Source organism: Enoplosus armatus, chromosome 7 (assembly GCF_043641665.1).
Source record: "Enoplosus armatus isolate fEnoArm2 chromosome 7, fEnoArm2.hap1, whole genome shotgun sequence".
NCBI lineage: Eukaryota > Metazoa > Chordata > Actinopteri > Centrarchiformes > Enoplosidae > Enoplosus > Enoplosus armatus.
This window is the reverse complement of record NC_092186.1, coordinates 4,272,188-4,298,340: the sequence shown is the minus strand read 5'-3', so window position 1 is coordinate 4,298,340 and position 26,153 is coordinate 4,272,188. Positions and strand designations below refer to the sequence as shown.

General features: G+C 39.8%; 1 protein-coding gene across 1 annotated transcript in view; it reads right to left on the bottom strand.

The window, feature by feature from the left end:
- LOC139288060 (inactive N-acetylated-alpha-linked acidic dipeptidase-like protein 2) overlaps window positions 1–26,153 on the bottom strand; it is a 395,466-nt gene that overhangs the window by 139,888 nt on the left and 229,425 nt on the right. Inside the window, 2 exon segments of the mRNA XM_070909308.1 lie at window positions 19,646–19,778; window positions 24,546–24,665. Of these exon segments, the coding sequence (XP_070765409.1) occupies window positions 19,646–19,778; window positions 24,546–24,665 (253 nt within the window).

The window sequence follows — 26,153 nt, the reverse complement described above, 5'->3', positions numbered from 1 at the left end:
TTAGCACCACAGACTCATAGAACTATTATTTTAACTGGCCTTCCTGGGTTGTATTTCATTGACTTACTGGTACCCAAAAGAAAATACTTTATTGATCCCTGGGGGGAAATTAGACAACACACCCCAACAATGCAGACCCTGAACACCCACTGACAAAGGACAGGTTGAATGAGTGCCACAGTGATGTTACCCAGTTTATCCTAGGAGGCTGGTACCTTATTGTACTGTTTTTTGTATTCTACATAAAATAGACAAGGGTTATATTGTTTCACACAATGATAGGGAGATGATGAAGACTCTAAACACAATGTTGTTGCTCAGGAAAACAGCTGAACACCTAAAGTTCCTACATAACCCATTCAACTGAGAGATTTGGCTTATGTTGTTGAATATAGAAGGATCTTGTAGAAAAAGATGTAATATATAGTATAATTTTGGCATCAGTCCCGAAGCTCAGGTATTATACGGCCCTATTCATGCTACAATAACTTCAGTTTTAAAATAGATGGACCATTTATTTCAGGTTAAAAAGGAGGAAGTATATGTCTGAAAAAGGTTTTCCTAGGTGAACCTGCAGAGGCCTTGTTAAAATATGCATGTACACGTGTGTGCACCACATTAAGCACTTTGATCAACACTGCTAACATGCTAACAAGCTCATTGCCAACATGTTTTTGGCACAGTATTCCAGGTGTATCTACAGCCAAAATACAGTGTCTCTACTTCAGAAAAAAAATGGTGGAAGCCAACTGGTGCTTCACTACGGGGCGAAAACATTGTTGTTTTAATAGACTTTGATTGTGTTTTGATATTCCTGAGCTGCTGTAGTGGTGGATCCAGGGAATAACTAATCCTTCTCTAATGATGATGGTGTTTTAATGAAAGCTTAATGACACTCTTAACACCCTGGTGTACTTACTATCAGTGTCTGCCAAAAACAGAGAAAGATGAGGAGAGAAAAAGGAAGAGAGGGAAGTGGTATAAAGAGAGACATGACTGTAGACATGTTGGGGTGAGGAGCACTGAAGTGCCCTCTCAAGCCTCCCAAATCCCACAGACACTACTGTCGCTGGCACTGCTTTGCCTGCCATGTAGTGGATTACCACTACATGCATACCACAGACACTTCAGAGAGTGCAGTGCTAGCCTGGTCAGCAGGCCAAATGGCCCATAATGTTTAAATGGAATGGTTAATAACTACATAAAGGGAGGTCTTATCCATTAACACATGGATTAGAGCAATTCGAGTTTTTGCCAGCCAAAAACTACTTTTGACTAGTGATCTCTTAAAAGCTTTCGCAGTTTTTCTACCTAGACCTTATAAAGATATTTTGTGCATCCTCATCTGTGATTGTAGAGAACACCACTTTACCTCGAGCTTCAGTTTGGAAAAATGTAAATTACAAGCTCACAGTAGAGTCAGACACGGCTGAATTCAATGAGTTTAAATTACTTAATTCAACGTCCTGTTACTGAGAATCTCATAGAAAACCTGGTTTAGGACCATACTTTCTTCAGTGCAACACAGAAATATGTGTGACTGTGCTTTGTAAGAACATTTACCCTGTTTTTTTGCCCTGATTGCCCCTGAACTGATTGCCCCACTGGTGTTTATGCCAAGCAAGAAGATGCAGCAGAGCAGTGAGTTTCCCAGCTAATCTATCACTGAGATTATGCCATGCATAGATGATGAGAAACATCTTAATAAGGTCAAGGTTTTAATAAGGACGAAGCTAAAAAAGAGCAAAACCACCACAGGCAGATCAGCAGATTGCTGAACCAAACATTTATTTCCCTCTCTCTGCTTGTTGCATTACAGGAAGAGATCAAGAGCCACACAAACCATTTAAGCAAATAATATCATAATATGAAGCAAATATTAGACAGAAAATCACAGAAATGTGTGATTTCCTGTCATCATCTCGCTACTCTTAGAATGGGCTCATGGGGTCCCTACCTGCAAGCTGTGTTTTAATACAATGTTATAGTTACAAATCACGTTGTATTTTGGTTACATATCAAATAATGATAACTCATTTAAAAAACAGAAAACATACAAAAATCTAACATTGCCTAAAGTAATTAAACTTTATGTAGGGGAAAACCCCATCGGCAGTAAGTGTTGTACAACAAAGTTATGACTCACCGGAGTACGAGTGACTGCTTTGTTCATACACACATCACCTTGTGATGTTTGAAATGATACATTTCTATAACCCAAATCATCCAATTCATTAATACTTTGCTTTCTGATCAATGTCATGCCCATTTCCTTTTATGAACATATTTTTGTCTCAGTCTCAGCTCCACAATTTCTCTCTTGTCATGTATTTGCAAGTTGAATTAAATGAAGTTATAATTACCAAACTTGTGAAAGAATGATACTAATTGGCAAAAAAAAACATTGGTTCTTGCTGCAGACAGTAGCATATGTTACAAGTCTCCTCCCCATAATCAGATTTGACATTGTGTCCAACTACTACAAAATATTAATCTACCCCATGTACCATTACCAACTGCTGTCTTATCACCAGGGAATACACACACTTTCATGTCAACCTGAAATGCTATTTGTCGCTTTCCAGTGGCATCAGTGCTGTCCTTCTACCACTGTTACATGTTTTGTACAAATTGGCAGCATGGTCCTCAATAAGTCATAGTACTCCAGTGGTCCCATGTCTTCTGTAAATCCTCATGGCAAAGCCCACCAGAGATGAAGTTGATGCAAATGATTTGTGCAGATTTATTTTGCTTCCTTGAGACAATACGCTGATTGCAACCAAATCCATTGAATTGAACTCATGCCAACTTTCACTGTTGTACATGCTGATGTGACTGGGCCTTACCACTGCGCTAAAGATCTTTAAACTTTAACCTTAAGGGGGTATGTTTTATTTAAAGGGGTATTTGGGGGGTATATTGTAGATCATTCATTGAGTCTGTGTAACAACAAAACAAAGATAAAGATAGCTAGGGGGATTATGGGTGAGCAGCAGTCACTTTCAGCCGTTTTTAATCGAAGAGTTCAGCAAAAGGCAAACGTAATTGCCATTAATATCTACCTCTATCTCTAATAAAGAGTTTGAGCTGCTTTGTTTAGGGTAGAGGTATAGATTCCTGACAGTCAGGTGCAAATGATTCAAACATTTCCTTTTAGACACTTCAGCTATTCATTTGCACCTCCCTCTTTACCAGCAAGTCAGTCCCTGTCTCATTGTCTTGTAGTCTTATTTTATTTTTTTATTGCTATTGTGTATGACTTTTAACTTGATATTTAACTGATGGATGAGTCAGTTTTGATGCATTGTTTTTGCCATGTTGCAAGCCAAATTCCCCATGCCGGACACTTGAGACTGGACTGAATATAGTATGTTCAAAGCATTGGTTCATTCAACAGGAACAGATCCACTTTTGTTCATTCAGTTTTGCTAAAACACTATTTACCCTGTGCTATACATTTTGGGCTGGGCTAGTTGCCTCATTTAATTTGCTACATGACTCAATTTCTCAAAGGACCCACTCATTTTGTGAGGACAGTGAAGATATAAAAAACAGGAACAAATCCAAATCCATCCATTTAGAGAGAAATTACCAAATGATGGACAAGCAATTTTGTCATTTTAAATGGCCAATGTGTGTAAGAGCAACACTTACACTCTTATTTGCTCTTAGATTAAAACACTGTTAAAAGACATTTTCTGGGAGTAAGAAAAATATATCAGTCTACTGTAAGGACATATTTCTAAACGCCTATAATGCAATGACTGAAATAGCAGCAACATGCCAGAGGTCTCCTTCCCATTTGCATGAGAAAAGATAACAAGGTATGAAGCCAGTCAGAAGTCATCAGATGCTAACAGCGTGCATTATTCAGACTAGAGAGATGTTAATAAAGAGGTTGTGGCCCAGAATTACTTTCTCTCACCAGGAAATTAAAAAAAGCAGCAACACACCAGAGTTGCGTACAGCAGTGTACATACTGTAGGCATACAGTACACATACCTATTCATGTGGATACACGGGTTATGCCACTTACAATTACTTCCACTTGACAATATGGAAAACCCTGGCAGCATGCTGTACAGTGTGCAACCTCAAGAGTAGAGTCAGGTTAAAGCAAAATTAGTTTCCATAGTAATATGGAGGAGCATTATGTGAGATGAGATAGGTGAGATTTAAATGCCTTTGCAGTATAAATGTGCTTCAGAAATGAACTAATGCTGGATCCTGCATCTGCTGACTTTTTTTGTGATGTAGAACACATTCTAAGTAAACCTATAGTACGAATGAACTGCGTGTCTGTATTCAATGGGAAATATCCAGCAGAGCGTAAAAGCATCTGTTAAAACTCCATACATTATGAATCTGTTCCACAGTTCATAAACAAGAGAAAATTCATCCGCATTTTTGCCAGTATAGAGGTAAGAAAGAATGCATTTTATGATTTGGGTGGGTAACATTTCTGCTTTCTATCATGTACATTAAAGGTGCTATACACTGTAAAAAGTGCATGATCTTGGGGCTCCAAAAACTAAATTCAAAGTCCTTTGCAAATTCTCAAAACCACAGAGAATTAAAAATTTCTGTCTAAATCCTGTGTTAAATTATTGTAGAAATACAGAGATATTTATCATATCTAAGGTTATTTAGCAAGACTCTGTCTCTAAAGAAGAGAAGGTTGTTTCCAGTCTCTCCTGAGCACAAAATGTATTCACTTCTCCTATTATTCATCCTCAAAATAGACATAAAATATAGCCAGTGCATGTAACTGATTGTTGTGTAGAAGGGTTCTTTCCCTCATGGATTTGCATTATATGGTATCAAATTATAGGATAAACAAAGCAAGCAGCGGTGTAATGCGTTTTCACAAGAGGGCATCACTGCATTGCAATTATGGAGTGGGGCTTTCATCCCTGCAGTAAAGACAAGTGGCTACTGTACAGACTATCTTGCTGTATAGACAGGCTCACAGTTAAAGAGTCTGACCCACTGCAGTTGGTGTGTAAGCCGGAGGGAGGACATGCTCGGCTAGTGGCTTCAACTCAGAGTGGCGCTTCTAAAGCTGCTTATGGAGAGAGAGAGAGAGAGAGAGAGAGAGGTTGAGAGAGATAAAAAGACATAATGACACTGACAGACGGGGGAAATGAGTCAGAGAGGGATAAACACACACTGTTTGATTTGACAGACTTTGTTCAACCCCAAGAGGGAAAGTCTCTTTTCTCCCTCTGGTTGCGGTGTGAGGTTAAGTGTCCTACCCAAGGATGCTTCAGTGTGTGTGTGTGTGTGTGTGTGTCAGCCCCATGAGCCAACTGCCGGACTATCCTGCTGTGCTGTTGAGGGGGCGGGGGCCACATTGTCATCGACTGGCCTATGATTTCCCCTCTGGTGGTTGTAGGACTCATTTTCCCTACATATTCCGTTGGGATGTTGATGTGCATCTATTCATGCAGTTACGGTACCTGTGCTTGGAGCGGCCAGAAAGGACAAAGAAAGGCTTGTATTTCAGCAATAATTTCTCACATTTTATACCATATTTTCTCGCCGGTAGTCAAATATGAATAGCGTCCGGGTGCATAGTTGCCACGAACAAATAAAGGCTGGTCCCAAATAAAGGCCAGGAGAGAAAAAAAAGGGTGGATAAACTTGTGCATGCCAACAAAGCATAATGTACCCTCTCCATCACTTTAATTTAATAAATTCAACAATATAATCATGCTGTTTTCAACACTTTACCGTATGGAAACAGTGCAAGTGACTGAATTTTATACACTGTGATCTTGCAAATGTTTCACAACAAAAAGCCTTGTTAGGAAATGGAGGGATTCTGTCCACTGAAACACTGGAGGGCTTTTAAGTTGAAATAGATACAAATTAAAGAGTGGAGCCAGACCTATCTCCACACTTCGGAGAAGTTATCATTCTGGGATAGGGGAAAAACCGCTCTGGCTTGTTTGTGTTTCTTTAAACCAATCACAATCGTCTTGCGTGGCGCTAAGCCCAGGATGCAGCGACGGTGCCCTTGCAGATAGAGGAAGGGGAGGAGAATTCAGACTGAAATAGTCGGTCAGTGGCAGACTTGTCCCAACAGCCTACATCCGATGAGTCAGACTAAGTTTGTATTGACAGCATAATGCAATAGAAAAACTTTAACAGGGCAAATGGGAGCTGATTAGAAAACATAGGCTTCATACTAAAATATGAGCAAATATACTTACAATATTATAGTACACATATTAAACAAGTTTTGCTGAATATGTGACATCACCAAAAAAGTCCTAATAGGATAAAACCATTTCCATAGTAGGGTTGCTGAGAAGCGCAATGGATTTCAGCTCAGAATTAAATGTGAAGTAGTTTCACTGTCTATTACTGTACAGGAAAAGTCACCTCAAAGGACTTTGTAACACACTGACAATTACCTCATACTTGAACTTTCTTATGCTCTATTATTACGTTCACTGAGGATCTACTACCTTCAGGGAGGTGTGTGAGACCTTTATGCTGTTTTTGACAATAATCGTCACAAGCACTTTTCAGCTCAGAGGAGTGCAGTGGGACAGAGGGGCTGAGTGGACTGGTTGTATTATGCTTTGAGAGAATGAACAGGCTGAGAAGTTGAACCGAGAGCAGAATATGGAGGACTTTGCAGAACAAACTCACTGTGATGGTTGTTACTCTCTCTTCAGGCAATGTAGTGTTTTATTTTGCTTTTTGTGTTTTAATATGTGCATTTGTGGATGCTGCTGCTGCTGCTGCTGTTGAGTTTGTATTGCTTATACATGTCCATGTTGACTGTCTGGCTGCCATCTATAGGAAAGGGATATATTGTTGGTATTTTTTACTTTTATCTAGGTACAAATTTATACAGGTATATATAAAAGTTATTTACAGTACTTTTACTTGAGTAAAATATTGTAGTACGCTTTCCATCCCTGCGTTTCAGAAAATACAATTGTACTATTTGTTTGCTAAAAAACAAATACTACCAACTCTTACAAGCAATGAGAGTGGTTATTACAGTACTTCATCACCAAACACAGTGTCCTCGAGAACATGTGTCATTCAGAATACACGTAAGAAAGGTGAGGAGTAAACTAAGGAATTTACAAAAGCTATTGTATAAAGAGCCAACTGGGATAACATTAACTAGTTTGCTCATGAATGAAGGTGACTTCCTAATACGGGTCTGTAAAGGCCTTGGCCGTACTTAGATGTGTTTTTACTTATTTATATCAGAGGGTAGAGTAAATAACACAACCACCTCTCAGTATAATGCAATACAGATCAACAGCTCCACAAGCTCCACCCATACAATGACCAGTTGAATAAACACCTCTCTAAACCAGTTTCAACTAAAACTACCTTCTTGAAGGTAAGATTTATTTCATGGCTGTTGCATTAATAAATAAAATTGCCTTGCCCCACCCTGCCTTTCCCTGGATAATTTTACATGTCAACCCTGAGAGCATACAAAGTAGCACAGAGAAGGGGCTCAGGTAGGGATCAAACCCAGGTTCTGCTAATAATCATTCAACCAATACACGTATGTATGGGAGTGATAAGAGGTAACAAGGGGAATATTTTGAAATCTTCACCGAAATTTTTTTTTTAAAGTATTTTGCTCAAGGATACTCCACATGTTTGGTTTTCTGTAGAAAAGCACAAGAATCAAAGCCAAGAATCATATCACCACATCGGAGAATGACCAACATGTACACGCAGGGAGACAAGGGAAGACGAGAGGGCAGTAGAGAAGAGGAAAATGTCTTTGACAGCTGTCATCCCTGTCAGTAATCCTCTCCTTCCCTATTGGACATTCAAATAAGAACTAATTTGTGTGCTGGAGGGGGGGGGGGGGGGGCAGGCCTGCACGGTCATGGTCACAACAAATCCTTGTTGGGTAAAACACTTTTGCATTTGGCCGGACTTAAGTGTCTTTCTCATCCCAAATGAGCTGCAGGGAGCAAGGGCCAGGAAGGATAGTGGCAGAGAGAGAGAGGTTGGGATGGGATACAGCTTAATTGGCCAGAAGAGGCAACTGCAGTGAAGATAGAGGTTTTGGTTACTAATTCTGCCTCAACGCTTATTGCCATTCAATCTAGCTTACTTTGAGGGGAGAGAAGACTAAACCAAGTAAAGGAAAAAACAGACTTGTTATAGGCTGCTGAACATAGAGAGACAATGGCTCGAGAGAGAAGTTCTGAGAATATCAAGTACAAAATCCCATCCATTGTTCATGTATTCATGTCATCTCTGCCTGTCTCATTCTGTCCCATTGCCCTTCCCCACAAAAATGTCCAGGTTCTTTATCCCAAGAATGAATAAAGTTCGATCTATGTGGACTCGGCCTATCAAAAGTGTTTTTATAACTCAACCTCCTGCGAGATTGTCTCTGACACAAATCCACAGCTTTCCTCAACAGCTGATAACAGTATAAACTCAAGTGCCACCGATTCCCCCCTGCCTCAAAACTTCCTCCAAAATTGTTGTCTATAGTTTAACAAAACACTTTCCTTTATCGTTAACTTGCACTTATTGTTGACTTTTTTTTAGGGTGTGCATGTCATCTCAGCTATAAAAGTCAGTTTGTATGGATGCACGTATGTAACCTGTTTTTTTTTTCAATTACCAGACAAGTAGTAGTTGTAGCTCTTTCATAAAATCACAACTGTCAGAGACACAACATTTTTAGCAATGGCCTGAATCAATCCTTAAAGTTGCCCTGGCACTGTGTATCCTCTTGGGGAACAAATCACAAAGAAACATTTCAACAAACTGCAAGCGGCTGGGTCTGAGAACGGCTGATGGTGTCCAAAAGGTAACTTCTTTTTTCTGAAAGCATTCCACCATGAAGGACGACATAATTATGGAGAACAGGAACATTTCTATTCAAGTGTAATGATTGCAGATATAGAAAATTATAAGTTAACCATATGCTCTATCATTTTCTTTCCATTTGATGTTCTACCTGCTGAAGCAGAGTCCTTGTAGGCAAACCATCTATTTCCAGCTCTCTCCAGGGCATAGAGAGGCAGTGAGACACAGATGTTCAAATTTCCCACTGGACTCTATTCTTACACATATGCACATCAAAATGGCACACAAAAACCTTCCTTGGAGGTGGAGAAATTGTCTTGAGAATAGCAATAATTATGCCAACGCAATTAGGCAAACACGCTCCACATAAGGCACATCTCAATTTGTCACCCGGTTAAATCTGAAAATCAACAGGACCGAGGCCAGGCTCCGAAAACACCATTTGCACTGTCCCTACAAGTGAGCCTGAGATGCTGTGTTGAAGTGCATGCATGCTTGAGCGGGAAATAAACGAGAGTTTGGAGAACTCAATTATGCAAGCACACAGTTGATTCCCAGCGCGGAGAGGAGAGAAAAGAAAATGAGGGGGGAAATATGTTTGCACATGTGTACTTTGGTAAATGGAGTAAACAGGGAAAAGGAGTGTAGAACTTTGATCACTTGCGCTTTCTACCTCTCTCACTACCTTTCTTTCTGTGTCTACAGTACATATTTCTCCCGCCGCCTCTCCCTCCTGCCGTACGCTGTGATACAGTGTGTGACAATACAAACACCTCATTCTGTCACTGTCGCCGTGCTAACAGGCTCATTGGACTGCCTTGTTATCCAACTCAAACAGTGAGACCCAAAGAATCCACGGCAAATTTCCATAATGTTATTGACCGAGTGCCGAGACGCGACGCCGCCTGGAAATATACGCGCACACCCCGTGTTATTTGCATGTCTATTACCTCAGAAAACCGCGGCTTTCGACATGAGGCAAGGAGAGCCAATTTGAAGCTCTGCTGCACATCCAACATCCCCCAACCACCCACTCCCACACACATAACCCACACCACACCAGAATCACTGCAAAAACTTGAGAGCAAAGCATTTTGGGAGACGGGAAGTAGTGTAATGAAGGCCAACTGTGTCCTTTAGTGGGTTAAACAGACACACTTGACATGCATGATGGATCAGCCGTGAAATAGGCTGGAAGGCAAAGTTCAGCAAAGCCTGTGTGACAGGAATTTCAAACAGGATGTACTTGTCTATCTTTCTAACATGATGTCAGGCAGCTCCAGTGGTGTTTAGATTGTTAAGGGAAGATAATAGGATCGGTGTATGACACAGGTGGCAGATTTAGCTGTTGTGACAGTACGAGAGGATTATACCACAGAGTCTGAGGATGTGAGGGGGGATCCTGGTGGCTCAGTGAGCTGAGGGCTGTACATGGTGTGTACTTGCAGCATGATTAAAAACACAGATTATAGTGTATTAGAACCGCACTCTTCCATTCGAGCTACAGAGGATATGTCGCTATCTTACTCTGCAGGTTATTATATTCACGCAGTTAATACAAAGTCAGTCCACGTGTTTGGTGGAAAACTTTTAATTTGGCTTGGAGACTTCAGAAAGCCTGTATTACACGCTGGAGGTGTGGAGTTTGAAAGACATGGGCTTTTAAGTTATTTTGTATACTTTTCAACCCATAAAGGTAAGTGCAGCTATGCTTTTACTTCTTCCAAAATGTAGTATGAAGTTACTCTTTAAGTACTGCTACCTGTCGATTTTATGTTGTCAACAGAATCTACCCATTAAGGTGTGCTCTGACAAAATGCAAGGCAAATTTCAGTTCAATATCAAGCCGTGCCATACCATAAAGCAGTTAGCCTCTGCCAGGCTCGACAGAGCTGCTCACGGTGAGGCATTTGTCCTCCCACAGTTTTTAAGTCTGTCTCATACACAATGTATGAAACTTTAAAGTCTGTGAGCACCCCCTGTTTTACAAATGTTGGAAGTCGGTGGAATAATATCATCATTTTGGCTTTGATTTCCACCTGGTTTTGTAACATAACTCCGCTGTGACCATTGTGAATGTGTCATCGTTTGGTATCCCCGCCGCAGACCTAATCCATTCCTATCTGCAAGCAGACATTAATAAATCATAAGGAGAAGCTTTCAGAAGCTTTAACCTCCATGCATAATTCAGCCCAAGCTGATGCTAATGCTACAGCTGCAGCTCCCACACTCAACTGTTCAGTAGTGTCCCACTAAACAGCCAATTAACTGTAATGAATACAACAAAATCCAACTCTCAGCAGAATGAACAGAGAAAGTACTTTCTCCTGAAAACTGTGTGAGCTAATTCCTGATGAGAACTCACTAAAAGTTTGTTTTCACCTTGAAATGAGATGAGGTCAGACACAGTGTGATAGTTTCACTTCATACTGAATACCATCATGAGAACCGCGTGGGCTAACCCCTTTACTTATCCTGATTAAACTGTCTTCAAATTGAAACAACTTGTTGTCACGTTTGACTTGATGGAATGCTAAGTGCTATCCCTGACACTTTGAGGTTGTTGCTTTATGGGTATTACCACTTGAAAAACAGTGCACACTCAACTTTATGATTCTTGCTTTCTTCCTTTATCTATGTAACACTGTTTTTTATTCCACTAGCAAGTTCAAGCAGCCTGCAATAAAACATTTCCCCCATAGATGATGAAAACCAAACTCCCTACTCTCCATGCAATATTTTATGATCATAACTGAGGCATCTAAAAACCCAGAAGTGAATCACGTTCCTTGAATTAAACCTCAATTTAATGGAACACAATTATCCAAGATCCCTTCAAATAAGGTTAGAATCATTTTTGTTTTTTTGCATACGTTACATTAGAATGAACCATCCTAAAATACCCAGCCCAATCTCAGCAAATTAAGTTCATATTGGATGATTCTGCACCTCACACAATTTCAGTCAATGCCGATGTTTAGTGCCAATTCAGGAAGCAGTGTGCCCTTAAAGGAGACCTATTATGCTAATTTCCAGCTCTATATTTTTATTCTGAGACTAGCTTTGCTAGCCTATCATCACCAGACCAATTCACAAATGCAAATTATTGCGGAACCTCTACGTTAATTTTTGATGAGGGGGCGTTATCAACGGGAGCAGACCAAAATGCCTGTGGACACAATTGGATAGACCTACAAGCAATCAGAGCAACGAAACGTGCGGCACAGCGCTGAGCGATGGCAAAATGTAAACAGACTACAGCGTGCAGACATGAGCTATGATGGTGTAGAAAAAAGCCATCTTGGTTGTTGATGAAAATGAGGGGCAGCATCCAGTGCTTGTGAGCACCGCCTCATCCTCTTGCCAGTATGGAGGTTCCAAAAGCAAACTGTAAACCTACTAAGTAACCTTATTCCTCAATCTTGATTGGAAATGGCAACTCTCAAATTCTTCTGTACATGTTGGAGCCCAAATCAGATCCGCAATATGAGAGTGGACAGTACAAATGTCTGCAGACCGCAGCAACAAAGACTAACGTTAAAGCGGGACGTCTATGTAGTGGTTAATATTACGTGCATTACCTGCTTATTGTGTGACAGAATATCTATATATGTTCCTGTTAACAGGTGTATGTGTGGGAAATGTGCCAAAATGCCGACGTGGAAGTGGCAAACGTCTGCTGTCAGGAAATAACAAAGGCCCATAATACAAATAGACTAGTTTTGCGAGAACATGTACATACATTTATCAAGGTGTGCTGTGCCTGGAGCAGATGACCATATAAAGAAAGTAGAAACGATGTGTTTTAGTCGTCTACCATAGTTTACTAGCCATAACCACATATCATAGTTACATTACATTGGTAAACACCGGCATTGGAAGTAGAGAAAACATTGTCATTGAATGTAATATGTGATTTTTGCAGAATCATCCAATGTTAACTTTCTTGTCTGAGGATAGAATTGCCAAAACCATGACCTAACCTTTCCCTAACCTTAATATAAGTGATTTAAGTATGCAGAATGCAAACCCCGCTTTCCAATATCGAAGTCCACCTCGACCACCCTTCTTCAAGTTTTAAACACTTTCTGAACGGGAAAAAAAGATATTGCCAGTGAAAAAAATCAACATAGCAATTACGTTTCCCCAAAAACCTATTTTGCAAAACATTTACTAATATATAAAGTAAGTCTAGGAAACAGGGTTAGCTTTGACTACAGAAAAAAATACATATTTTGTTCTTCCTTCACAAGAGGAAATAATAGCAGAGACACTCTAATCACACATTCTGACATCAGACAGAGGACCAACTGCTGCTCCATTTCTCTATTCACATTACCATGGGTATGATTGTCCATATAAAGGGGAAAAACAGATGTCTTGTAGCAAACTTGTATTTAAATCAATATGCTAATGACTACATGTTCCATTCATTGGGTTCATTTGAATCCAGCAGAGGTTTCTAAATAACCCAAGGGACCCGGTGAAAAGACCCACCTGCCAACCAGTTCAAAAATTAACACGGGGAAATGGTTTGAACATTCTCTTTTTGGCTACATCAGAGGGGTGCTGCAAAAGAGTTGCTGCATGTTAAAGGTGAACACAATTATGCAATAGCCGCCATATGCACAACCAGTGGTGTATAACATCAAAGAGACCACGTACAGAGAGCAATCACACGCTGATGACCAGCAGTTCTCATTTGTTAAACACAGCAAGTGGATATGGAACGAAATCAGTGCAAGCCAAACCACACACATGGCAGCTACATCCAAAGAACAGAGGAAATTGCTTCACTACCAGGGGCAACAACTTGGCAAAAAACATGAGGTGTCTGATAAGAAAAAGGTGCCAGAAACAATTATTTTTCTCTTTTTCCACAAAGGGAGAACACAGTATCTATTTCCCTCTTGTGTTCTGCTCTCTCATGAGCCTGGAACATGGCATGTCTTTCAGGCAGATCGGCCCATTCTTATGATGGACAGAAACATGTCCAAAATCAGCATCTGCACCACTAATGATGCTGCGCCCAAAGGGACTCCCTATCCCTCTCCGTATATCAATAGAATCAATTCAATATATCTGGCAGTCAAGTGTACTCGTACAAACGAGTTTGATTTTTACAGCTCAAAATGAGGCTGCATTCAGACTGACAGTAGCTCTTCATCATTCATTTCCATGTAACCACTGTGGACAACACAGGGTCATCCAGCAATAAAGTTGAACCTGGCTCAACCTTTTGCTCCAACACAATGATCATTCAGCAAGCAAATGTATGCCGCCACTCGTTCCTGGTAGAATACATTATAGACGAGACGATTTGTCTTTTGGTGATGGTCATTTTGTAAGATTAGGTGATCATGAACCCCAAACATTCATAGCTTGAAGTATTTCACAACTGAGCAGAGGAGGCCAAAGACGACCCGTTATAAGACATAATGCAAGACCCAGATTACGTTCTTTTATTAACATAATGGGTTAAAAAAGTGCGTCAGTGTCTTTCATTTGTTTTCTTACAGTATCCACTTGTGGCAACTGATAATAAGGTTAGCGAGTGGTCTTGGTTAGAAGTGTGACTTAAAGCAGTGATTCCCAACTTGGGGGTCGCACAGTGATTAATCTCAGGGGTGAGGAAAGCAGAAAAAGGCATGTTGGCTACACAAAGTTTTTCAGATTTTCCTCTAATCTTTGCTGTAATTATTGCGATTACTGAATATTTTCATTTCTTCAGGACTAAAAAATGATTCCAATAAAACAATGAAAAAAAAAAAATCACTCTTTGATTTAACTGGTCACAACTGGTAGACTGACCAGGGGTCACAAATAGATTTGTTTTAGGGCTCACAAGCCAAAAATGTTAGAAACCTAAACTTGTCTTCAAGTCTCTTGATCTTTATATGCCTACCATCCAGCCTGTCAACATTCCTACGACGTCTTTTAGCAGACATTGTTGGTTAAACTGGGCCATTTTTAGGCTGATAACGTAGGCTGATCCCAGCCCAGTTCCTTGTTTTTCACGGGTACCCCAAATAGAATTGTTCATTACGTGTGTTTTCCTCAAATCAAGCTGTTCATCTATATTCTCCAAATTAAAGTTTTACACACTAAATTAAACAAAACAAAGTCATGCTTTTCTCAGTCAGTCATTTTTAATGTGTCTCCAAGTAGCATAGACCTTTCTATTGGCACTGGTCCAAGTGACGAGACAGCTATAGGGCAAGCCAGAATATCCAAGCTGTGGCATCACTTCCAAGAATATGAATGCAACAGCAGCATGGTGCACATCAGACCAGATGAATGCTGGAGCGACGTGGAGTAAACCTGACAGCGAACACCTGCTGATGATATCTAACCACACTCTGTGGGCTCGCTCTGCAGGAATCAGCACACTACTTGATTTTGTTTCTCTTTTCGTTCATGCAGCGCTGCTGCATTCATATTCACTCAAATGTAAGAAACGCATGGAAAACACCTATATGGACATATATGTAAGACAGCAGCCTGAATTAAGCCACTAAGTGTCACTGCTGCGCTGTCTATTCAACGGAGAATTTAGCGATTCCGCCATTTGTCCCAAAAATAATAAGTACCTTTTCTTTTCAACTGAAGTATTAATTGCAATGATTGTGGCTAGTATGCTGTGTACCAGTAGAATAAAATGCTTTAACCTGGCTGTAATCTTTATTTGAATGCTGTATGTATCATTTCAATGTTAGATTGCCGTTTGTGTCAAGCATTTATTTCTAAAAAAGTTTACTTTGCAAAGCCCCATAAGGTGACAAAGCCAGCAGCCACTGCAGTATAGGCTACAGCAGCAGAGATGGGAATTACTGTGAACCAATAATGTGTGACAAAGTCTTAACCACAATCCTGAACCCTGCGTCCGGTGCTCCGGTTCTCCCCGCAAAACACTCCCCACCACAACTAAGAAACACAACGCGAGTCCCAGAGGGTGTAGAGAGGGAGGGGTTACATATACCCATCCAGGAAACACTAGCCGCATTGCAAACCTACACACACACGACTTCCATCTTACTGAGTTTTTTAATGTATGCAAACACACATAGACAACCCACACCTGCACACTATCATGCATACATACACACATATATAACATACTGCATGACAGAACTGGGAAAGATGTATGTATGAGATGGCAGAGGCTTTGATTTGCTGCGGCTGTCTCAGCAGGCGGCGTATGACAACACAGCGGTGATACAACACTACAAGAAACAGTCAAATTAACAAGCTGAGGAAGGAGGAGGAGAGGGTGGAGAGAGGAAGACAACAAAGTCCACACAATAAGCTGAGAGGTGGGGAAAGTGTGGGGAGCATTATACAGAGCCCTGGCAAACAGTGGAATTACATTTACTCTAAACAGCTCTTCCACTGGCAGCATTTCCACTGGGGAGCACTCCTGACAGCTTCTTGTGTCTTATTTTTCCATTTGAAAAGGGAGGTGCTGTTGACACCACTGAGAATTGAGTGGGTTTTATAGCTCTTAAAACACCAGCGGCCTGAAAGGTAGAAGCATTTCAAACTAAGCAAAGCAGGTGCAATGCAACAGCTTTTCAACAGTCACAGAGAACAGCGGGAAACGCCTCAGTTCTTGCAACGTAAGTGCACATGAAGTGTGGGGAAATGGCCTACATTTCAGCAAATTGCAATGGATTGTTTCGTAGCAGAGAACGTGTGAAGTACAGGCCCACCCCGCAATGACTCAGTGTCTCAGTGTGTTCAATTCTACTTCTTCTCTGTCTTGTCACCAGGAGATGCAGTGACGCTCCCGTTAACATACGGTACAGAATGTCTGCCTGATAAACGAGGCTTTAATCAATTTTACACAATTGTAGCAGAGCACTTTTCTCGTGCTATTCTTACACTTCCTTGTAGAAAATGGCTGCATTTTGAAAGGAATAATGGTGCAGCTCACTTTATTGCACTAATGGATCCAATTTCCATCTTGACCCACTGAAGACTCGTTTCATGATTAAGTTGAAAAAAGGCAGCTGACTGTTAGTGGTAATCAGCAGGGGTGTTTCTGCATTATTATTTTATAGGCTGGCCACAATTAGGTCATGGGTGGTACGATATGTTCTCATTCTGCCCACACAAATTCAAAGCATGTGAATTTATCACATGTGAAATACAGTTCATATGTTTAACATTTGTAATAAAACTATGTAATAAATTCCTATTTGCACACACAGTTCATGAAATATTTCACGTGACGTGTAATATTTCACATATGATATGTTATTACATGTGATAGACATTATGTTTCTTCCACATTTAAAACATAGCATTCCACATCGGAGGTGTTCAAATATGACAATATTCATTTCACTTTCATCCATTTTGCCATGTGCATTTTGTAAGTTTATACAAATATCAGCACACAACATGTGATATACTCACATTTATGCATAGGTAATGAAAATTTACATGATATGACATGTGGTCTTAGACATTTCGCTATAATTTCACATTGCAGCATTTCATATGCCAAAGGTAATCTATAAGGTATACATAAGGTATATATATATATATATATATATATATATGTCCTATTTAACTAAATATGTGTTCGATCTTTAGTTTTATAACATGTGCTTTTTACGACATGTTCATCCTTTCCCATCTTTTCTCTTGCAATTCAGTTATGTCAACACTGTACGGCTAATTGTTGTAATAACAGTTAGCACTGTCAGTTGTACACTACACAAATACTCCCCCCCATGACACAACAGAAACTAACAGCAATGGAAATGACTTGCATACTTTATTATATGTGATGGGGAGATTCCAGGATTCGTAGGCCAGAGATTTGATTCGTATTAAGCCAGATAACAGATGTGGCAGTGTTGGTCCTATCTCTCATGGGCATTACATTCTGACAACAGGGAGAAATCTGCATCTACTGCACACATGTAGAAGGAAATGTAAAGATGGGGATGGTGAAATGACTCAAAAGGTAATGATGTTGAGCTGGAAAAAGTATGAAAAATGTAATCTAATACTAGAGAGAGAAAGCCATTGGAGTGTTTGTGTTGCAATGATCGGAGATGAATGCCACATCTTTTTGTCTGCTATTACTTTCTAAATAATACCTGATCTTTAAATACCTGCATTATTTGAAATTAGAATATTGACTATATATGAAAGCATGTGTTTGAGATGCTGGACAGGATCATTTGCAATGAAGGGAAATGACAAACTGGGTGACAGCACATACTGCTATAGTATACTTACCATCTGTGATGCTCAAGTTGGCATTAGAGAGCTGGAGGCGGTGGATTAGAGTAGCTGTGATAACTGACTTCAACTATATATTCAAGAAGTTACAATGGGAGCAAATGTTACTGTACTGTACTATATCATGGATATAGCTCATGCTCTGATGTGGTGTAAAGAGAGCGAACAGTGAAAAGTGACGCTGATGTTAATGAGATGGAATTGCACTGGACTACATGCATGCATTGTGTCCTGTGAATCCCTCGTAGCTAGCAATCTGAATCTAGTGTGGGAATGGCGGACCTCGCCACTGCCAATAAAAAATATATATTGAGGTAATTACTGAATGTAAATGTAGAAAAAATGGCGACCATGAATAGTATCAAACATTGAGTTCTTTAATCTTTAATAGTCATTGTTCTTTGCCTGCATCTTGTGCTGTTGTGACATGTTAGTTCCCCCTGGGGATCAATAAAGCCTCATCTTATCAGGAAAAGTGTTTTGATGAAATGAAAAGAAAAACAAAAATTTAATTTAAATAAATGATTAAATCCTAATGGAAATTGCAGATTGATGCAAGTGTACAGGCTTAATGAGTTTAACATGCTGGTAAGACATTTCTTCTTATTAATTGTATTGAATATTTTTCAGTAATAAAAAAAATAGAGATTTAACCTAGGCCGTTTCTGGCAGTTGAATAAAATATGGTTGATATGAGTAATGAGGTGCCCTTTCACATCTTCTGTTCTTCTGAGCTGTATTAGCACCGGGGACCTGAGAGCACTGCGATTGGTGAGAGACTAGACAGCCAGCATCTGTCTCTCTCTCTCTCTCTCTCTCTCTCTCTCTCCCCCACTTCAACACACCCCACCACACACACATATTCACACACACACACACACACACTCCTACACGTGCTCACACAACAGTCCAGACATCTGCTGGGGCTCTACTGGGTCTTGCCACTGTGGTACTGGGACTCTTACAAGGACTAAAGATACTTCAGCGGTAATGACACGTCCCAATTGGCCAGACCGGGCTGAAAAACAGGAAGTGGGGACAAGACTGAGGGTCGGAGAGGTCGTCCATCTTGGGAGGGTGATATAAATACAGTAAAAAAGAGTCACAGAGACACAGAGAGATATAACGTCCTCTGCCTGAGGCCAAGGTAGGAAATGTGAATAAGTTTCAGTCATTGACCAGATTCCAAAGAGGACTGTAATTGAATTGCGCTGTGCTTAAATTAATTGTACTAATACAATGATCTTTTATTAGAGGTTTAAAAAGACTTTAAATAGAGAGTAGTGTCTATTTCAGGCAGAAAATGGATGGGTGGATGGATTGATCTTATACTCTTATCTTATGTTCTATAGTATACACAGTTTTTGTGTCTTTTGTTACATTAGCATGGGATCTTTGCAAATTGTAGATGATGTTGTCCTTCACTGTGTGCGTTTTCTATTATTACTTAACATAGTTCATGACCAAACCAGACATATTCATCTGCGTTCCCAAACGTGAACAGGTAGAAATGGATTTTACACAACAACAACAACAACAATACAGTCATGGTCATTGAGCCACATACACTCACCGATGGCAGGGTTTCCTCCGGGGTTGAGAGTGACCCTGAAGGCTTGATGCCAGGTGTGGCGACCAGGAGGAGCGTCACATGGGTCGACGTAAAGCAGAACACCTCCAAAACCCAGCTGGGACAGTAGGGATAGCTGGACACACACAAACATACAAAAGCTACAATGAGGAAGAAGGACAGATGGCACATTCATACTCTTACAAACAGACTTACAGTGCTTTAATGTGAGTGGGAAAAAAAAACAGCAACTACTCACAAATGCACACCAACATAATTAAAATACACTTTTGCTTGGAAACACTTTGGTTGTTTTGGAACAAGCTGAAAACCACACTGACATATTATCACATATAAAGTTGTTAAGGCATATTTGTTAGCAAAGAAAATGCCAATTTACACATATATATCCAACAAATCCTGAGGAAAATATCTGGCTCTTTTGTGGGGAAATGCTTCACCAGCTAATTACTTTGTCTGTGTATCTCATTTGGTGCTGGGTCGGTAGACTACAGATGGTTTACCAGAGATCCCTTTTGCTGCTGGAAACAGGATTGATGAAAACAACAAGATTGAACAGCAAATGAGTGGGCCAGAGAGCCAAAACAATGAGCTTGAAGAAAACACCCCACACAGCTGAAGGGAACTGCAGAGTTTAATAATATTTATTAATTTCTAGGAATAAAAAAAATGCAAAAAAACTTCAAATTCATCAATATTATATCACATAAAAGCTTTGATCTATATGGTCAAACATGAGTTATTGTACTCGAGATCATCTTATTGCATTGTCAGATGTACAGTATTTATTGTTTTCACTGGCAAATACTTGTATTAGCATAATGTATATTGTTTTAGGACTCATGCACTTTCTGTTCTGCATGTCAGTGTAAACAGTCAAGTAGGGGGTAAACCCCTTTACCCCTGGCAGTATCCTATAGGTCATGGTAAGTAGAATAAAACACTTTTTTTTGCACTTTATGTGTATTTAATATATATCTATGTTGATATCATATTGTAAAATGTCATCTACCACAAAAGAGCATTTTATCCATATTGTCCATTCCTAAATATACTCTATTTTTGATGGACTAACTGCGGAAGTTGTGGACTAATGGATATCAATGGTTTTGCAAGGATGACATTTGATGCTTTTCTGTGATTGTCTCTTTACTCCCAAGAAGTGGCATGCAGTGGGCAGCAGCTGTGTGTTTGTTTACAAGGAGTTCTTGGTAGAAAAATGCAGTGTTAGTTTTAGTTTATTGCTCTGTTTGTGTAGTAAATGAATATTAGTGTGAAAGCTTTATGTTGAGTTTCTGAACTATAGTCAGTCAAACCATGTGCATCAGTACTGTGATGTTGTTCTGCACACCACAGCTGGATATATGTTCAATGCATATTGTCTAATATTAATCAGGGAGAAGAAGGCACATTTATTAATACTAAAGTGACTTCTTATCCATTATCTCTTTGAAGTAAATTTTTGTTCTTTTAACTAACTGCTTTCCCTCATGATGATGAAAAGTCAGACTGTGTTGCCGTTTATTTACCCAGCATCGCTGGGAATGATAGAGAATAGTTGGTGGGCGGGAGGAAGTGTGCTGCAGCTGCCACTGTGCGGAGCAGTATTTCACCGTTGTCCATGGGAGATGTAGCGTCCTTGTTTTTTATGAGTGTAGATGACTATTTTATTGAATATGTGACACCAGCCACGGTCATTCTCCTCTCATCACAACTCTGTCCTTCACTGGGAAACAGGGACACCGCATACACACACACACACACACAATACACTCATGTATATGCACACAGATAATACACACACAATCACCCACTTACAAATAAACACTGTAATGCAGAGATGTTCATGCATGTGCAACACACACACACACACACACACACACACACACACATATTGTTTGGAGGGATGCCATGTGGTCTGCACACACATTCACATGGGGAACATGAACATGTATTATAATTATAATATAATATGCATTAATATTATAATGAGAAGCAAGAATCAATACACTAATAGTATAAGTGCAGGAATATTGCAATATACTGAAATATGATCATATTGTGATTCACAAATTAGTTGGTATTAATGGAACCAAAATGAGTTAAGCCAACATTGTCAAAATATGTGTTCCATGTGTGTGTATCAAATATGAATCTAGCTGTACGTGTAACATCGGGCCTGCAATCACCGTCACACACTCATTAGTGAGAGTACAAGGCTCATCAATCATTTTTCCCCATTTCTATGTAAAGGGCGATCATTTCTCTCAGCTGCTGACACACAGAGACATTATGAAGCACACCTGATCAAATTTGTCACAAACTGTGGGCGAGGAGGGAAAAAATGGGTCAGTAGCCTGTTGCTGGAAGGGTCCCATGTGGCAGGAAGTGCAGTCTGATTTAATGGATTTTTAAAAGTCTAACTGTGTAAATGTAAATGCAGTATGGCGACCCTGCTTTAAACGTTTCCTCTCCTTTTTTTTTTTTGGTCACCTCCATTTACTCCTGTTATGGCTCATTAGCCTGTCATTTATCACTAACCTCACAGTCAGAAGTAGAGCAATGTTCCCTGAATAAAGCAAAGGCAGATGAAAAGCTCCATGACTTTCTAGTCAATTCAGGGCCTGAATTTAACTGCTAAAAGTGACATTTTGGACAACCCAAGGTCCACTTAGTAGCATTTCTAAGAGCTTTCAACTTTCACATCCATTGATAAAGACCATGTGATTACATTACATTACATTTACCCAAAACGACGTACAGTCATTTCAACCATGTGGATACAATCCCAAAAATTTCAAGAATCATGCATCAGTACATCAACATCATCAAATATGCTGAACTGCTTCAAGTGATGCTGTTGAACGTTCCACAAAAAGCTAGCAGGTGAATGTTGAGTTGGGACTGTTTTGTCAAACTACTATTTCCTCGTCCAAGGATGGACTTTGATGCCCTAAAAGTGCATGTGAACAAACCGTATCTGCTCATGAAGACTGTTGGAAGGTTAAAAAGCTCTCAAGTGGACCTTGAGTTAGGTTGATTTGGTCAAAGTACTTTTTTCCTTTTAGCATTAACAGTGGGGAAGATATAAGTTTAAGCCTTGTGCCTGATGGACTGCTGTGAGCAGTACATGTGATTAATCATGTTATCACCAGAGGTTGGTAGAGTCGCTCTACTCGAGTAAAAGCACTGTTACCCTAACCCACTTCTTTTATTTGATGTGGATATTATTTCAAACACATATGGTCTTCCTCAGGTGAAGGTAAAGAAGTGAACATATATCTATATCTATCGTCAGTTTGTGATGAAATGTCACATCATCATCTCATGATTAGATCAGCTACATATACAGCAGGGCAATATAATCAGTCTATCTGTCAAGGGTGATCCCAAAATTTTAATTTTAATATCCTACTCTATTAAGTGCACCAATAAGTAAAGACAAAACTAAACATTATTTGCTTGTTCTCTCCTATATTATATAAATCAGATATGCATGGAGTGTCAACATGTTACAGTGCCCTTAAACTTTGATGATTCCAGTATAGACGTCCCAAGTCCCAGTTCACATCACAGACCAGGTATGAGCCCCCCACGTCCAGGTCTCTCCAATCACATGAAGACAATAAGATTACAGTGGCCAAATCTCTCTATCAGTCAAATATCAGAGGACTCATTTAGGCTAATTAGGACATTATGATGAGACGTTTCATCATGAAAAAAAATGTGTTCAAATTAGCTGCTAGCACTATTTGAAAACCAAACTCTGCCACTGTAGCTAAAACCATTATTCTGACATGTCAATGACAGTTTGAAGAACAAAACAATCCCAACTCAAAGTCCATTTAGTAGTTTTTCCTAAACTTTCAAACATATGGTAATTCTTCGACGTTTAATATATACAGGCACAGAACTTGTAAGTTAGTTGCTTGTGGTAAGAAGTGAAATATCTTTTTTTCCACATGTATAATTTCAATATCAGTAAATCAATACATGATGAGGTTTGTTTGTTTACTCCATAGAGCAAGAAGAAATGGACGTGAAGCTTTCAGAGTTTCTGGTAGAAAGAGGTTTTTCTATCAGTCAATAATTCTATATCATTATTTTACACCTATTTGACTATAGTATGTTCCTATTTAGTCAACTGACATGATGCAACTGTATCAGAAGCCACTTTGTATAAATTTCCATTATAGTATTGCAGTCCACAAGGAGTTTGCGTTTAGGTTTGTATAATTGAATTACTTTTAATTTAATGGAAACTCGAGATAATCTAATCAGTAATTAACATGTAAGTAGATGTTTATGTTTTGATTAACTGGATTGGAATTCATATTTTCCCTGTCATATTCTAATTGATGAGAAAACTGCCTTGAGCTGAACATGGCACACATCCAAGCAGAAACCGGCCTAATCAATCAATGCATCGCTAATGTTGCGTCTTATGAAGGCGAAGGGGATTCAGACGCCTTGAAGCACTGAAGAGGTGCAGATGCAGGAGTCAGGTATGATAAATGCACGGCAAAAATAATATAAAGATTTAGTAAAGCATGAGTAGCCATATACATTAGTATGAAAACCCCTGAGCAGCAAGCTGTATTTAGTTTCTTCAAAGGGCAGCGAGCTATATCTGGATGCAAGTATATTATACCCAAGAACATTTTGAACACTCAGTTTTAAACCCCCTCATTATATGAAATCTTTTTTTTTTTTTTTTTTTTTGTCGTAGCTTGCACTTGTGCTTATTTTTAAAGATCAAAAAGATCTCTCAGATTCCTCAGTCTGGACGAATATTTTTATTCCCTGCTGCAGGATTATAATATCAAGTCGATCTCAAATACAGCATTAGATCACACTTTACAGAGCTTTGATTTGATCTCACCTTGTACAGCAAAGGCGCTCGGCCGAGCTTGACCACAGCAATCTGGTTGGTGAGGTTCAGGCTGTCTTTGGCTCTCCTCAGGTCGTCCACGCTGCCGTACTGGACGTCCACCACCTCCCCCTGGGGATGAGAAACAGCGCAGAGGCTCAGGGACCAGCAGTCGCTAAAATCTAAATTAACAGCCCTTTCTCAACATGTTTGTGTATGATAAGCCACCCAGATGTCAGGAAATGTATATGTGGTTATATGCCCCAGTCATCTGTGTGCTTATCCATACGGTGTATGACCTTACTCTGCATTAGGGCAGGGTATCGAACCTCAATACTTTCAGAGTACTGACTGAAAAAGCCTGCAGCATAGAGCACGGAAAACAGTTCAAATGGATTGCTTTGTCAGATTTGATTGATGTTTAGGGTAAGCATATATTTCCACTTTTAACTTTGCTAATTGTTATTTATTTACTTTATTTAGCAGTGTTCATCTTTGGCTACCCATGTTAAGACAATACTAAGATACTAATGTCATCTGTGGCTCTGGAGGAGCGTTTTACAGCCTGAGAAAATAACCTGGATGATGTCACCAGGAGTTATCTCTGATTCAATTAATCAATCAAGCTTATTTGTCACATGTAATCATAGAAGGTACAGTCACAAAAAAGAGTTTTAAAAGAATAAGAATAGTAATAAATATATGTGTATATTTATATTTAGTCTTGGCTTAGAGATGAAATTCATAACAAAAAGCCTCATTACAAACTTGAGGAGTGTGAAGATTGAAAGACCTGGATGCTTACCAGGAAGGGAGGATCTAACAAAAAGACAGTATGCGGTTGCATTATGGGAAATGTAGGATCCAATGTTGGAGCTTGTCTCTTGTGAGTCTCCCAACGTTATGGAAGAACAAGTTGCTGGAGTACCCATTTAAACACTGCTGTGCTAAAGAAAGACCTGACTGTAGTTAGAGACTTTTTAGAGGCAATTATAGAGATGAAATGAATTGCCAGTGTGCGTGTAATCACTCCTGATGTAGACATTATAATCATTACAATAAAATCAGATTACTTTACAGCACACTGGAATAACTTTGCAAGTGTGTGTTTTGGGGTATATGCGCATGTGTGTCTGTGACTGAGCGAGTGTTATCGTCTCCCAAATTAAAGTGACCTAGAAGTTGCAGAGGAAAGTCAAAGCATTACTTTTTGGGGTCTCTCTCTCTCTCTTTCCCCTCTCTCACTCCCTCCCCCCCCCCCCCCCCCCCCCCCCCCCCCCCCCCACCCCCTCACTGCATCACCTGGGCCTGATTCATTTTTCATGTGGCCTGGGGGCGAGTGTAACATGATGCTGCAGTGGAGAGAAAGCAAAGGAGAGTGCGAGAGAGAGCGCTTGGATGTGCGAGTGTGTGAGAGAGAGAAAGCACATCTTTTTGCATCAGGGGAGCCCAGGAGAGGAGAGCGAGAGAGATTTATCGCTCCTGCCTGCATTTGCATCATAAAAGTCCTCCATTTAAACTGCAGACCATGGAACAGTACAAGACACAAGCAAATTGAAATACAGGAGGATCTCTGTGCGCACCGAGATGGTGCTACTTGAACTAGATCCATCTCTCTCT